General features: G+C 48.0%; 1 protein-coding gene across 1 annotated transcript in view; it reads right to left on the reverse strand.

Annotated features, from left to right (window-relative positions):
• Positions 1 to 8,150: 8,150 nt before the first annotated feature.
• The window catches only part of CCDC172 (coiled-coil domain containing 172), a 552,772-nt gene continuing 545,223 nt past the window's right edge, over positions 8,151 to 15,699 (reverse strand). Inside the window, exon 8 of the mRNA XM_085618563.1 lies at positions 8,151 to 8,240. Within this exon, the coding sequence (XP_085474689.1) occupies positions 8,151 to 8,240 (90 nt within the window). The remainder of the gene's footprint in view (positions 8,241 to 15,699) is intronic.

Consider the following 15,699-nt stretch of genomic DNA (forward strand, 5'->3'; position numbering starts at 1 on the left):
GTTTGTAGGGTTCTGGTTGGCCTCTATAGCTGCTCCAGCTTCCTCCATGGTGCTTCTCAGTTCTTTGTTTGTTTGTTTTTGGCAACTTTTATGGTGAATTTTCCCACCTGACGTGGGAATAGCAAGTATTGCGGTGATTATCGATAATATTTTTATCGCTTTTGGGCCTATCGCAACTTTTTTCACGTTTGTGTTTCCTTTTTTATCGGCTTCCTGGTAATTTTAGCGTGGACATTTGACACGTTATCAGGGAACTATCGCCTGTTGCTGGTGTGTTGAGAATACGCCGTTAACACAGCGTTTGTTTTCTGCAATAGACGGCGTTAAATTGCGTTAGCCTAGGTTGCCGATGATTATCGCACGTCCTTGAGAATATCCCCAAATATTTTGTAAAATAACCAATATTTTTGAAGACCATAAAAACAGAAAGAGGGAGAGAGTGTGGTTTTGCCTCTTTGTGTACGCAAACATTCCAGGTGAAATCTGACAGACACCTTACCATACACAAATGAAAACACCTGAACCTAACTATTTACTCGAAAATGCATTTATTAGGGGAGTGTAACACCCAAAACGCACCCCCTGAATCTACGCCCCTGACCGTGAGTTAAAGCGAGCCAAAGAGCTGCCTCTGGTCCATAGTAATCCTTTTCGGGGGTTGTACAGGGCACATTCTTTTCTTTACCTTCTTAATGAAGGGCAAGGAACCTTTTCACAGTGTTGTTTGCTTCCTTTGTAGCCACAAAGTGATAGAGCTGCCATAGCTAGGACAAAAGCTTCCTGAGCAGTGGCAGCAAATTTGTTGTGCAGCCACCCTGTTGGCTAGTTGCCCTGGATTTACAGTACCAGTGCAACAGGACCAAAGCCAAAAGCTCGATAGCTGCTGTACTCCTGATCATTGTTCTCCATAATCAATGTAGTACTGAAGAACAAGTTATATACCTTTGGTAATGTCTTTTCTGGTAGAGATCACCACAGATTCCTCAGCTTGTGCATTTCCACAGGTGCTAGACTGGATCTGGAAACCTTTGTAGCAATTTCATCAGGTGTCAACAGGTGGCATTGGGCTGCTGTGCATCTGGTCTGTACAGACAAAACCATAACATCAGGGCCACTATATATGTGTCACCACTGTGTGCTGATGTCAGTTTATTTTTCAGCTCCATCCGTACCAAAGGACGCTGAGCAATTGAAAAATAACAGTGTGTAGACCTTCAAATTGGGATCTTGTTAATGGACAATATGATTCCATTCCACAGAACAGGGAGGATGGTGGATCGGCAAGGAAGCTACTGTGAGATACAGTCTCTCACAGAAAAGGTGTTACAAAAGAAAGTAACTTGTTCTTCTGATAGAGATTCCTATACGCAGATTCCTCCCCTTGTGAATAGATACTAAAGCCATAATTCCTATGGTGCTGGAATGTTTTAGACCAGGAAATCCTGCAGGACAGATTTGTTGAAGTCCCTATCCCTCCAGACCTGGCTATGAAGGAAGTAGTGCTTCATGAACGTGTGGAGGGATGCACACCTTGCAGCCTGGCAGATGTCCAGTAGCCGAATACCACACATCAGTATACCATGCGCCAGTATACCATGCACCAGTACAGTGGTAGCACTTTTGTTCTGGTTGATTGAGCATCCCTTCTAGGGGCTGCTACTTGGCTAGTCGATAACAAATCTTTATGTATAACACAATTCATCAGGAGTTGGTTGTCTTTTGCACTGCTTTTCCTTTTTTAGCCCCACAAAAACAACAAAAAGTTGGCCATCATGTCAGTAATCTTTGGTTCGGTCCACGTAGAAGCTATGCATCCTCTTACAGCCAAAGTACATAGAAAGCCAGCAAGGTGATGGATTGTCGTATTTGCAAGGGCATGACTACCTTGGACAGGAATTCTCCCATTTTGTCAGGAGTACCAGTTTATCCAGAAAGAAGTACATGTTGTGGAACCACCGACAATGCCTGTAGTTTACTCACTCGCCAAGCCAATGTTATGGAAATGTGGCATGCCGGTGTGATGGCAAGAAGGCGAAGAGGACAACTGTGCATTCGTTCGGAGGGAGTGCACATTAAGTAAGCGAGTACCATATTAATGTCCCACTGAGGCATCACAAATGATTTTGGTGGGAACTTGCAACTCAGCCCCTTCAAAATACGCATCACAGCAGGTGATTTGAAGAGGGATGGCTGATTAGGTGAACGTATGAAGGCCGAAAGGTAACCTTTTTATTATTTTTAATGTTATTATTAAGGTTTTAAACAGTGATAAGTACAGCATTATGGCGTGAACCACCTTGTAGTCAAGTAATAACAATGACATACAGTGCATCCAAAACTCACCAACATTCACTTCTGCCCCCTCCCCCCTGTCCCCCCCAACAAATCCCCACTAGGCTGTGTAAGTCATCTAGCAGCTGAATCTTTTGTCTCTCCTATTATGTTCCCTCCAGCAGTGGATCCATGACCCTTTTGAACATTTCCTTCCAGGTCCGCACCCACGTTACCATCGATCCGGGAATTAAAAAAAGAAACTCAAGACGTGGTTGTTCGAATGAACACAGCACCACAAAGCAACTAGCAGTTCCAGAGCATTGAGATCCTCAAGGGAGATTTCCTGCGCTTTATATATCCTGACTGATTGCTTAATCAATGAGCTGCTTGTCAGCCAGTGCCCACTCAGGTCTGTCTGCCACGCTGCCTCAGTGGGGGCCCTGGGCGCCTTCCAGGGTATTGCAACCTGCCTCATTACCAATACCACCCCAAGTGCCATCACTTGAATTTGCATCTTGAGGCATTCCCTGAAAGGCACAACTCCCTTCAAGCACAGCTTTACAGATCCCTCGACTCTCACCGCCACCAAGTGCATCAGTGCTTCCAGCACCGCCGTCAGTATTCCACTAGCGGTGGGAAGGACCATGTCATATGTAGGAAATCAGCAGAGAAGAGCCCGCATCTGCCGCAAGTCACAGGGCTATCAGGGTATATCCATGCCAGCTTGGCAGGCGTTAGGTAGGTTCTGTGCAGATAGTGCAATTGTACGAGTTTGTGACTGGCTTTAAGGGAAACCAGTCGGACCTGCTCACAGGCTCTTCCCCACTTTGCCCCAATGACCGCATCAAGGCAATCAGCACTCCACCGTTCCCTAGCCCTGTCAGTGGATCCCTCTCTATCCAGCACCAGGGCTGCTTGCAAGTGTGTCACCAATCGCCTGTACCCAAATAACCCCATGACTGCCTCAGCACAACATTTTCCTTTTCTGAGAAGGATGGCCAGACATGCATAGTGCAACAACTGCCATGATCCCAGCTGTAACAGCTCATGAGCCTGGGCAAGTGAGAGGAATCTGTTATTTAAATAAAAGTCAATTTTACATGTCTTATCACGACACAGAGCAGCAAATGGTTTCAGCACCCACAGAGGCAGATCATCAGCAAATGGGGCACTTCAAAGTACCTTGCTCACCACTCTGCACCATACCACCGCTGTCAAGCTTAAAAGATACAGGAGTTCCTTCAGAACTCCCTTGCCTCTAGCCACATAGGCACCTAGAAAAGATGACTCTGCACTATGACTTTCAGGCGGGCCCGGAAAAAGCACCATATAACCGAGGCAAGGCCCCTCGGCACCTGATACGCCCGCTCCACAGCGAACAGTTTAGTCAGCCCCTCAGGCCACAACACATCTAGGATCGAAGTCTCTAGGAAGCCCTCCGCATCACAACCCTCCGCCTGCTCTGGGAAGGCCAGGAATCACAAATTGATGTGGTGCGAGCAGATCTCTGCATCCTCCATTCTGTCTTCTAATACCTGCATAGCCATGGTTGTTTTTTACAGCTGTGTTTTTACAATTTTTACCCCCTTCTGGAGGTCCTTGACAGATCCTTCAACTGTATGCAACCATTCCACCACGCTCCACAGATCAGTCCTTAGAAGATTCACATCAATCGAGGCAGCCTCTATGTTTCCCTCCAGGGCTATGCATGACTCGCGGATGGACTCCAGCAGGTCTGGTAGGATCCCCAGTCGGCTCCTCAGCACACTGCACATGTTGAGAATCTGTCTGTCTGATGGACCTTGGTGGGTGTGCAGTGGCATATTGTGTGATGGTATTATTCTGTTGCGGCTTCACCCCACCTCTCCTTGCTTATGATGGCTCAGAATCCAGTGTATAGCGTTTGCCCCCGGGTCACGCAGCCTCCACTAGCTAGCATCACAGCACTAGCACTATTGAGGCAAGGTTGGACAGAGGGCAACTCAGTCACAGGGAACACTTTCCTTCACAGTCACTCAGTAGTTTATCGCCCTGCTCACTCCTACTGTTAATCCCCAAGTGGCCGCCACCACACAGAGGTCAGCCATCTCAGGGGCGGTAGATAGAGGGCAAGAAGCCAGATCCCCTCCTCTCCTTCAAGCAGCTGTGTTCCCTGCAGCATCTGCCTTATTCTCTCAATGCAAGCAGGCAGCCAGGCACAACTCTGCTCTATCAGTCCTCTATTCAGGTGTTCACTCAAGCAAAAGCACTCCAACTCAGTTCACTGACCTCTGGCCCCATAGGCTCCTCATGGTGAGCTGTCTGTGCCGGTGGTGCCCTCACAGGCACTATCTTCCTTCCTTGGAGCAGCGATCTTAGGCAGTCACAGCCCCACCCAGGGCAGTTGCTCATCGGACGCGTACCCTGTCCGGGACCGTTGCTCTCTGATGTCTCACTGTCTATCTTAGCTTACCAGGCCCATGAAATATGGCCGCATCTTTGCAGCAACATTGAGGCAGCCAAGATCTCTATGGGGCCCTGCAGCCTCCCCCAGCCTCTTCACAGGGTCCACTCTCCTTTGCCGAGCCGTCGCTCCAGCTTCTCCTCTCAAAGGGCTTCTGTAATGAAGCCGTGCCACAGGCTGCTCGATCTTGTGGCTGTGTCGCTACCGCTAGCCCCCACTCCCTGCTCTCCTCCACTACCCAAGTGACAGGGGGCTTAGTGTTCAGCACAGAACCAAATATTTTCAGTTTAGCATCCAGGATTAAGCAGGATTACCACAGGGCTGGTGGAGCTCTGACAGTTCACCTCCTGTCAGCAATCTTGCTCACAATGCCCCTTCAAAAGGTAACCTTCAACTGTTGACATAACAAGTCCTTGCTGGGCTAAAGAAAGAAAAAATAGGAGAACATCTGATAACTGTACATTCAGAGGTTGGACAGACAACACATTTCTCACAGTGTAAACAGGTTTGGTATATAGAAGCTTGGCTGCAAGAATGAAAATCAATCATTTAGGGAGGAAGGTTGAAAGCCGCCAATGGAGTCACGCAATCTCCATGCATGGAGGTGCAGGTTGTGCAGGCTTGGATGCTAGATTCGGTCATGCCAAGGCAAAATGAGGCCCTGCCTTAGGGAAAGTCGGATTGGAAGACATGTGCTCACGGCCAAATTTTCTGGGTAGCACACTCTTCTTGTCCAGTCCAGATTGACTAGGATGACTTGGGCCTGGTCTTCCCTGATCTTTGTCAGCACTCTGTTCAGGAGAGGGAGGGTGAAGGAGTACAGGAGTCCAACTCCCAATGCTGACAGAAGGCATCTCCAAGGGAGACAGCCTTGGGAACTCCAGTGCGCAAAAGTTTGAACACTATGTTTCACTGCAGCAAACAGGTTGACCCAAGGTTCTCCCCATTCCTGGAATATGCCCTGTGCGACCTCTCCGTGTACCTGTCATTTGTGACCCGTGACTCGGTTCCCATTTCGTCATCAGTGACACCAGGATCAATGTTGATTAAGGCATTGGTGGCGTCTGTCATTGTCCAAATGTGGCGTTGTGCGTAGTGCCGAATGTGGGGCCATGGATGAAATCGACACTGGATTTGCCGAAGTTGGGAATAGGGGTGGCGTCAAGGTAAGATCGAAGGACACAGCTTACGTCGAGGACAGATCCATAGACGGACAACTGACTGGAGGCCCCCTGGAATTCGTGGGGCCCTCAAGCCCTCCAGAAGGATTTGATGTGTCACCGAAGATTTGGTACATGGCTGCCTTTCGTTGTTGGAGCTGCTGTGGAGTCAATGTTTGGTCGGGGTGGGGCCAAAGTGGGACTAGCATCAGGATTGGTTCTGCAGAGGGGGAACGACTGCGTGGCTTAGAGGTACTTGGGGCATCACATAAATAAGAGTGGTAGGAGTGACAGAACAAAGGAGACCCATGCTTTAATTTTTTTATGCTTCCTGTGGGACTTACTTGACTTATCTGAGCCCCTTGACCACGATGATGACTAGTTACTGAAGTGGTCTCACAAGTAAATTTGCGCTCTCAACTTCGGTTGGGACGTTACACCTTTGACTTTAACAATGAGCGCTTTTTTACGCTTCAGGAGTTCAATGACGGCTAGTTTGGCCTTACCCTCGCAGTTGCGGATGCCTTTTTGTACGCTTTTGCCCAGCACAGACACGACGCTGAGGCACTATAATCAAACGTTGTGCGTGTCCGTCAGCTACATCTGTCATTGACAGTCACAACACAATTAAAACTTGTGGTTTTAGGGTGTGACATTGTCTGCATACTTAGGAATTGAGGGAAAAATCTCTGTCAGGTCTGACAGGATTCAAGTAGCACCGGATCTGTATCGCAGGCAAGGAAACAAAGGAACTGAAGTCAGTGCACGGAGGTGGCACATATATAGTGCCCACAACGCCATGTCTGGGGCGGGACAAACCCCATGTGAAGTCGCCTGATGCCACCCGTCGATGAACGAGGGAATTATTGTGAAAGTTTCAGGATCCAGTTTGGCAGCTCGGGAAATTCACAAGGTAAGGAATATGCAGTTAGAAGTCTTTATCACAAAATATGCATGCAGAGTCAGCCAGTGTGGATGATAATGCATCTGCTGATCCAGTGAGCGGCTATGCTATGTGCCAATCAACTCTGGTGGCATTACCACAGTCATGTTTGTGTAGCGTGTGAGTGTGACAACATATCACTTAAAATCTTTCAACCTCTTTTTAGGTCTCGCCTACGCAGTCCGCGTGCGCTGCAAAGGCAAGAAGACCTTTTGCGATCGCTTTGGCTTTTCAGCCAAACACGTGCACGCGTTCCATTGCCTTCAATGGCAACGCGTGCACGTGTAGCAATTTCGTTGCGGGAGCGCGCGGCGCCATATGGTTGAACGCTCCCGCAAGGGAATCGTGCAGGCCCCCTCCCCTGCTGCCTCGCGAGGCGCGCGCTTGTGTTTAATGGCTGCGGTTGGGAGCAGTGTGTACTTTATGTAAAACTGAGCTGCAATGCCTGGTGCATCCTAGCGCGTCTCACACCCCTCTCTGTGTCTTGTCTCCTCCACAGCATCGCCAGCACCGTGAAGCACGCCCTCTCCATAAGGCTCAGTATTATAGTGTTCGGTAACAGGCTCACCAGCCTCTCTGCGGTGGGCACAGTGCTGGTCATTGTTGGGGTGTTCTACCAGCCTCTCTGCAGTGGGCACGGTGCTGGTCATTGTCGGGGTGTTCTACCAGCCTCTCTGCGGTGGGCACGGTGCTGGTCATTGTCGGGGTGTTCTACCAGCCTCTCTGCGGTGGGCACGGTGCTGGTCATTGTCGGGGTGTTCTACCAGCCTCTCTGCGGTGGGCACGGTGCTGGTCATTGCCGGGGTGTTCTGCTACTACAAGGCGAGCAGTATCAGTGGGAGAGCCTGAGCTCGCTGGCAGCTCACAGCGTCATTGAGGAAGCACAGCCCCCGTGCCTCTGGAGGTGAAGTCACATGACAAGTAACCAAGTGCCCAGCAGACTGCGCCCTTCCTTTCTCCTCCTACAGCTGCTGAATTTGGGCTCCGTGCTCCACGTCAGGCAATATGTTTCGATTCAGAAAGGTTGAAAAAGCTGATAAACAATCGAAAAACGTCGAAATACAAAGATATAAGTGATGCTATGACTTATGACTTAAACTGTGGGTCTGCAGTTTGCAGGTTCTCTGTTGCTTGCACCCGGGAATTTAATTGTAAAGTAGCGTCCGCGTCTACGTATTACATTTCCCAACTTTTTATTCATTGGATAAGCTTCATGGCCTGTCTTATAAACAGAAACTTCTAACCCGTTGGTGGACGGTGTGTGCTGCTGCGACAGGACCACTTGTATAACTCTTAACTGCTGCAACGCACAAGTGTGATCATTAAACTGCTACTTTCTGAGTGGTAAGTGTAACGTCCAGCCTTGTCCTTTAGGAACAGGGCACATTCCACTCAGGAGCTCCATGCGGTCAAATGTCGCCTACTCGAAAATGATGAAGGACAGAGTCATTTATTGGATTATGAAGACAAAGCCAAGTGCACCCCATGCCTGGTATTTTCCTTGAACTGTGCGCTTGGAGGTGACTCGGCGTCTCCATATCCGGGGGCCTACCCACCTCGAATATGGAACGCATACAGTATATCATGGTTTCCATCTCGCTCAAAAAATTCTAATATTTTTTTTTTTTTAAATATTGACAAAACATGAGAAGAATTTTCCAGCAAGCAATCTTGTCATTCAGTGATCTAGTATAGGAAGGAGAGCCTACTTTCCCTACCAGTGGGACTCGTGCAGCCTTGTGGATGTGTGAGATGTGAGCCGCATAGCGTTTTTTTCTTACAAATGGTTAGTAGTGCACTAGTGTTTGGAGGACAAAGTCAGTCCAGATTTCCATAGTATCAATGTGTTGATCTGTTATTCCTTAACTAAGTCACTCGAAACATAACAATGTCAAAATTCTCTTCACACTCCACACTGTCTTATGGCTGCGGTTTGCTTTCTAAAAAGTAGTGAAAGCCTCTTCATCCTATTGTGTGAGCATCACTACTCTTCGACTGCCAGTGAGCTCTAGGTGACAATTCTCCTGACTTAGAATTCATTTTCATATTTTGTAACCTATCCAAAGGTGAGAACTTAAAACAATTAATTTACATATGGTAATTCTCTAAGGCCTTTGTGCAAGTGATAACACAGGAAGAATTTTTGCACGGTCAGCAAAGAAAAACAAGCATTGGCATAGCCAATAGGTTTCGCCTTTGGGACCTTATAAGTGTTTAGCCATGCAACAGTTGCATAACTAAATACTTATAAGGTCCCAAAAGCGAGAACTATTGGCTATGCCAAGCGGCCGCGAAAGTGAAAGTGATCGCGATCACAATTAAACATCAAAGCGGCCGTGCGGCCGCGAAAGGGAAAGTAATCGCGGTAAAGCACTGCGTGCGCGCCCGCGCACATGCACTGTAGCTCTAGGCTGGCCTGGTAGCACTTTTTTGGAGCCCTCTCAATATGTCTCGCCAGTCCAGCGCATGCGCTGGGTCAGGCGAGACCTAATGAAATGAGAGGTTTTTTATAAACAATTAGGAAAACATTGCAATTGGCAAAGAACAGTGGGCTGTTTCTTTTTAGTTACATATTTTCTGTTTATCATGGCCGTTTCTGGGATGGGATAGTTTGTGTTTTCACAATAAAAATACCCAAACATTTAGAGATTCTTATTTCACTCTCAGCACATTGCTTCGGTTGTCTCCTCGTGGTGGAAACCCACTGGATAAGTTCAAACTGCAGGAGTTTTGGGAGTGTAAAACTACATTACCTCTAGAATATACATTCCTGTGGGCCTCAAGGTTTTCCTGTGTGGTCTCTTGCTATTATTGTCTGGACCTGTATGGAGAAAACGTCGCTGCGGCGCGAATTCCGCCGCAGCGCTGGGGGGGGGTGAGGGGTGAGCGCGGCGCCGCCATGCTCATGACGGAACCACGCCGTCATGAGTCACGGGCGAGCCGTGGTTCCGTCACGACTCCGCCCACTGTCTATTTCGCCCGCACAGGCGGGGAATTAGTGCCGCGTGGGAGGAGCGGCCGCCAACGGCCGCAGTATGACAGAACCACGCCGTCATGAGCACACGCCGCCCGTGGCTCATGACGGCGTGGTTCCGTCATGAGCGCACAAGGGGTTAATGCAAGTATTCATAACTATAAAGGTGGAGTGGAGATGCCTTCTTCGTTTTACACATCTTTAGTAAGTTGTTTTTCATTGACTACCTCCCACCTACATTAAGTATATCCCTCTTTCTTCATAGTTGAAGTAAATAGCTATCGTTTTGCAAAACGTTGTGAATACTAGAAAAGAAAGAGGCATAGATCTGTTCTGCACATTACTGTGTTTACAGGGGTTTATAAATGGGTGTGTGAGATTCTACACGATTTATAATCAAGATACTGTTTCATTGATTTCCTTCAAGAAAGATCTCCCTTCCCAGCAAGCACATTCCATCCGTCCTACCTGACCCGCTACCTCTACTGCACCAAGGTTTTTCCTAAAAGTTACAACTTCTGCAGAATTTCCTTTAACATTTTGGAGAGGCGCAATGTGCACAGTGTTGTCTTCTCTTATTTTTCTCTGAATGTAGGAGATGTCTAAAGCACAACTGAAGATGCCTCAAGCATAACATGCTAACAATGTTTGCCTCATAACACATGGAAGATGACCTTTAGGAGTTTGCTTAAAGAATGATGTTACCGAATGCAGATTATTTGTCTCCGACTCTTTTTGCATTAGATTATGTTAAATCGAGTATTAGTAAATACAATTGCATCTGAATTTGGGGCATACATACCTTTATGAGTAAAGTATCATGTTAAAATCAATTTCAATTCCTAGTTTGACCCTTTATACAAAAAGCATTAATTTGTAACCTTTTTTTTACATTAATTAACCTATTCAAGTGCTTTATGAATTTGATAACTCTTACACAATCAATATTTGTAGATCCGCTTAACAAAAGGAGGAGAATGCATTGTGTGAATTATTTATATTAAAAACTGACTATAAGTAAAATATTCTCTGATTCTTTTGTCCTGGGCATATGCTTAAAAGTGGGTCAGTGATTCACATTCGATCCGACATATACTGCAGGACATTGTAAGTGACAAAATAAATCCATTCTCCCCACGATGTTTCTGTCACCAAGGTGGAAACTGTGCTCATAAAAATGTATCCTAATATTTTGGATTAATTGCTTTCAATAAATACCTTTGCGGTTTACCTGGATGTGTTTTGTACTTGTATTTTTTTAAAAAATTTTATATATCCTAATATCACTACAAGAAATGTCTAAATATTCTGATAAAGCCACTCTGATGACCAGGGTTTGCCGTGGATATATCAGCCCACAGAGCACCTTTAATAAATGCTGTACCATATAAGAGGGGCTCAGTGATTATGAACCCAAGAAGATAAGATAATGGTCACTCTTCCTGCTATAACACTCATACTTGATGGAACATTGGAATGTTCTATGTTGGTGTCACCTCAACACTAATTCATCAGTATTACAAAATGTGACCCAAAAATCAAATGTCTGGAAAATAAAGAAGTAAGAAAGGAGGACGACAACAGATATTAGCAAGGACAAAAGAGGGGATGCAAGAAGAAAACAGGTGGTTTGTGATCATCTCCTGTAAGTAAAACAAACAAGCATTGGCATAGCCAATAGGTCTCGCCTTTGGGACCTTATAAGTGTTTATCCATGATGTTGTTGCACCAAGGATATTGTGCTGCATAACTAAATACTTATAAGGTCCCAAAAGCGAGACCTATTGGCTATGCCAATGCTTGTTTATATTGGGGTTGTCAGTATGCACAGGGCCTTCCTCTTTTGCTTCCTTAATCTCGTGTCAGAGTTCCTCAGTTTTGTATTTGTCCATGTTCTACTAACCGTAGCAGGTTGGGGTATTATCTCTTGTTTCCCTCCAGCATAGCTCTCATTCGCCTTACATTCCGTTTTATTTGTGTGCTATTTATTTTTTGTAATGCAGCTGTGTATCATGCTCAGCCGACGTGGAATGTTGACTTGTGGGCAGGGTGTGCGTATTGTCAGCGCTAGCTTGTTGTTCCATGCCCATGCAGATGTACAATGCCATGGTCTAATGCATTTTGGTATGCTTGGGATCATCTTCATCACCAGTGTAATATTGCAGTATGTGGGATCCCCCAAGTGGTGTGTAATATCAACATCTTGTTCTCTTTGCAGGCCTCCTCCAGCCTACCAAGAACCACATAGCATTTGCCCTTGAGAGTGAGATTGTGGGCTCACACCCTCTTATTTATACTCCAACGTCACTCCTGACCAGGAAGTAGCGTGCATGCATATGTGTGTATAACGCTGATGCCAAGTGGCACACTATAGTCAGCACACCAACAACATATGGCCTCAGTTCACAGACTCTACAATTGGCTGGAGCAAATGCTGGGAGCTGGAGTCGGCAAAGGAGCATGCTCTACCCAAGATGGCCGACAGGTAGGGAGCTCCGGCCGGTAGCTCCTGGGCTACAAAATGCCTTTTGGCATTAATACCTGAGCACTACCCCCCCCCCCTTCGAACCACCCACGGGATTGATGGACTGCCTGCCTGCTATTTTCCAGCCCCTGATTGAATTTGAGGACGGCTACAACACCTACCGAGCAGGCAGGAAAGACTGCCGCTGGTGGAGCCCAAGCAATCATGGCCGATGCACGGTTGAGCTGCCTATATAGCTGAGGAGATGGGCTGGGGATCATCCCTCCAGCCGTCACCTTCCTTCCGGGCATAGCCACATTTGCTCGGCAATTCCTTCTTCGACTTCCCGTTCCCACGCCTTCCGGGGCTGCTGCTTGGACTCCCGAATCGCTTTTCTTCTGACTAAGCAGAAAGTGAATACTGCGACGCTGCTAACCCTGTGTCCACGAACGTTTTTCCTCGATGATCCGAGTGAGGCGTTCTCCTGTTTTTCCGCCCGCCAGACCCCGTGACTGCCCCCTCTTCCAGGGCTGCTGCTTGGCGCCCGAGTCGCTTTACCCTGACAAAGCAGCGGGTGAAGGCCAAGACGCTGCTGCCCCTGTTGTCTCCAAGTAATTGCTCTGACGAACCAAGTGAGAGCGGCAATTTTTCTGTATTACCCCCTCACTGCCCTGTGGCTGCCTCCCTCATCCAGTCCAGCTCCCAGAGGTTGGTTTCGTCACCGATTTTTTTGTTTTGTATTTTGTTAGATCGGCATTTCCTCCACTTTGTGCCAGAGGTATTATGGGACCTTCATCTTGATGGCATCGACCGGTTTCTAAGTTCACCGCATGCTGTCGGTCTACGTCTTGTGTCACCAGCCTGTCTCTTGCATCTCGTCGACCCCTCCGGGATGTCTACACCCTTTCGGCAAGGAGGGTGACTCTAAGATATCCTTTTCTCCCCTTCCTTCTGACCCTCTCTACAGCCAAGGTGCTCCGGCGCGAAGAGTGAGTCCGACCCCGGATGCTGTGGAATCCGTGACCCCAACTGGCCTGTGGACTCGTTGACTTGGACTTTTGGAGGGTCCCCTGATGTATTACCTTCTCCATTGCTGGTAGGCCTGACTCAGACCATTTGCCAGCTTCTAGCTCAATGCCCCTCCCCCACCTCCCTCTATGCTCCATGGGACTTGTTTTTTAGGTCTCGCCTGGCTATCGCGTAAGCGATCGCTCAGGTAGACTTATGTAGGGGCTTCAGAAAATGCTCCCAAAGGCTTCCCAGGCAGATCGGGTGGCGGTTACACGCACAACCGTGCGCATTCCATTTGCCACCAGCTACTTCCTGCGCGTGCGCCGCCTCACGCATTCAGAGAGATTTAGTAAGGGGCACAAGACCTTAGGAATGCGGTTTATGGCCAGTGCATGTGAGGCATTCAAGCGCGAAGCTGGCATCTGGCATTGGACTTGAAAGCAGCAGACTGCTTTCGCCAGCGCGCGCTCGGCCTCACTTCCTGCATCCCCTCTTACAACAATTAACTTTCGTTATAACTCACACCCCATATGCTCGTTCCCTCCCACCCTTCCTTTGATGTCCGCTTTTCTTGTTGTTTACAAACCACGCCACACACTGCTGCACGCCACACACTGCTGCACGCCGCACACTGCTGCACGCTGCACACTACCGCACGCCGCACACTACTGCGCACACTGCTGCATTACACACTGCTGTATTACACACTGCTGCACGACGCACACTGCTGCACGCCGCACACTGCTGCACGCCTCACAATGCTACACGAAACACTGTTGCATGCCTCACACTGCTGCACGCCTCACACTGCTGCACGCCTCACACTGCTGCACGCCTCACACTGCTGCACACCACACACTGCTGCACGCCACACACTGCTGCACGCCTCACACTGCTGCACGCCGCACACTGCTGCACGCCGCACACTGCTGCATGCCGCACACTGCTGCACGCCGCACACTGCTGCACGCTGCACACTGCTGCACGCCACACACTGCTGCATGCTGCTGCACGCCACACACTGCTGCACGCAGCACACTGCTGCATGCCACACACTGCTGCATGCCGCAGACTGCTGCACGCCGCACACTGCTACACGAAACACTGCTGAACACCACACACTGCTGAACGCCACACACTGCTGCACGCCACACTGCTGCACGCCACACACTGCTGCATGCCACACATTGCTGCACGCCACACACTGCTGCACGCCACGCACTGCTGCACGCCGCACAATGCTGCACGCCGCACGCTGCTGCACGCCACACACTGCTGCATTACTCACTGCTGCATGCTGCACGACACTGCTGCACGCAGCACACTGCTGCACGCAGTACACTGCTGCACGCCACACACTGCTGCACGCCGCACACTGCTGCACGCCGCATACTGCTGCACACCGCTGCATGCCACACAGTGCTGCATGCCTCACACTGCTACACGAAACACTGCTGCACGCCACCCACTGCTGCACGCCGCACACTGCTGCACGCCTCACACTGCTGCACGCCACACACTGCTGCACACCGCACACTGCTGCACGCCGCACACTGCTGCACTCCACACACTGCTTTTATGCGAGTTTATGCTACTGACATTGTAAATGACAATGCCTTTTATTTGTTTTAAAACCAAAACATAAATAAAAGGCATTGTAATTTTACAATGCCAATAGCTCAAACTCTTATAAATGCGAGACCTATTGCATTGCAAATGCTTGTGTTGTATTTGTTCCCTGTGTAACCGATGTAATGCGTTCAACTGTTTTATTTCTCGACTTCCATGTAAAGCGCTCTGATACCTCCGGGTCTAGCCAGCACTATATAAAACTCTTCAAATAAATAAATAAATGAACACCCTCTCACAAAATCCTCGTGTCCGTGGCGGACATGAGAGGCAGTGCAATACCAATGCCCTGCTTTTAAGCAGGCTTGGGATGAAGCTCTGTAAAGTCTCGGCTATGTACATTTGATATGGCTACCACCACCAGACCCAAAGTGATTTGTAGCACGTGGCTGGACTGAAGGCATTTAATGAATTGCAGAGACTAGTCCAAAGAATGAGGCATTGCCAGAACATATTAATAATCTAGCACATATGTGCAGGTTTACAAGTGCGAAAAAAGCAAATTCGTCCGAAAATATGTTTTTTCTGCCTAAGAAACGTATATTTATTCACCACACACTTTCACCATGCCAAAAATACTTGCTGTAATCTTATAGTTGCTGCTACTGAGATAAACAGCAGTAAAAATAGAAGACTGCAATAAATTCTGTTGATAAATCACACTTTGGAAGTAATTACAAAAACAATAAAAAGCAACGTTAGTCTCTGAGAAACCTTTTTACGTGTATTTCTACATTCTGGGGCTGTATTCTTATGTGCAATTAATCCTATTCTGGCCCATTAAGGATATAAAATAAAATG

Source organism: Triturus cristatus, chromosome 1_2, assembly GCF_964204655.1.
Source record: "Triturus cristatus chromosome 1_2, aTriCri1.1, whole genome shotgun sequence".
Lineage (NCBI taxonomy): Eukaryota > Metazoa > Chordata > Amphibia > Caudata > Salamandridae > Triturus > Triturus cristatus.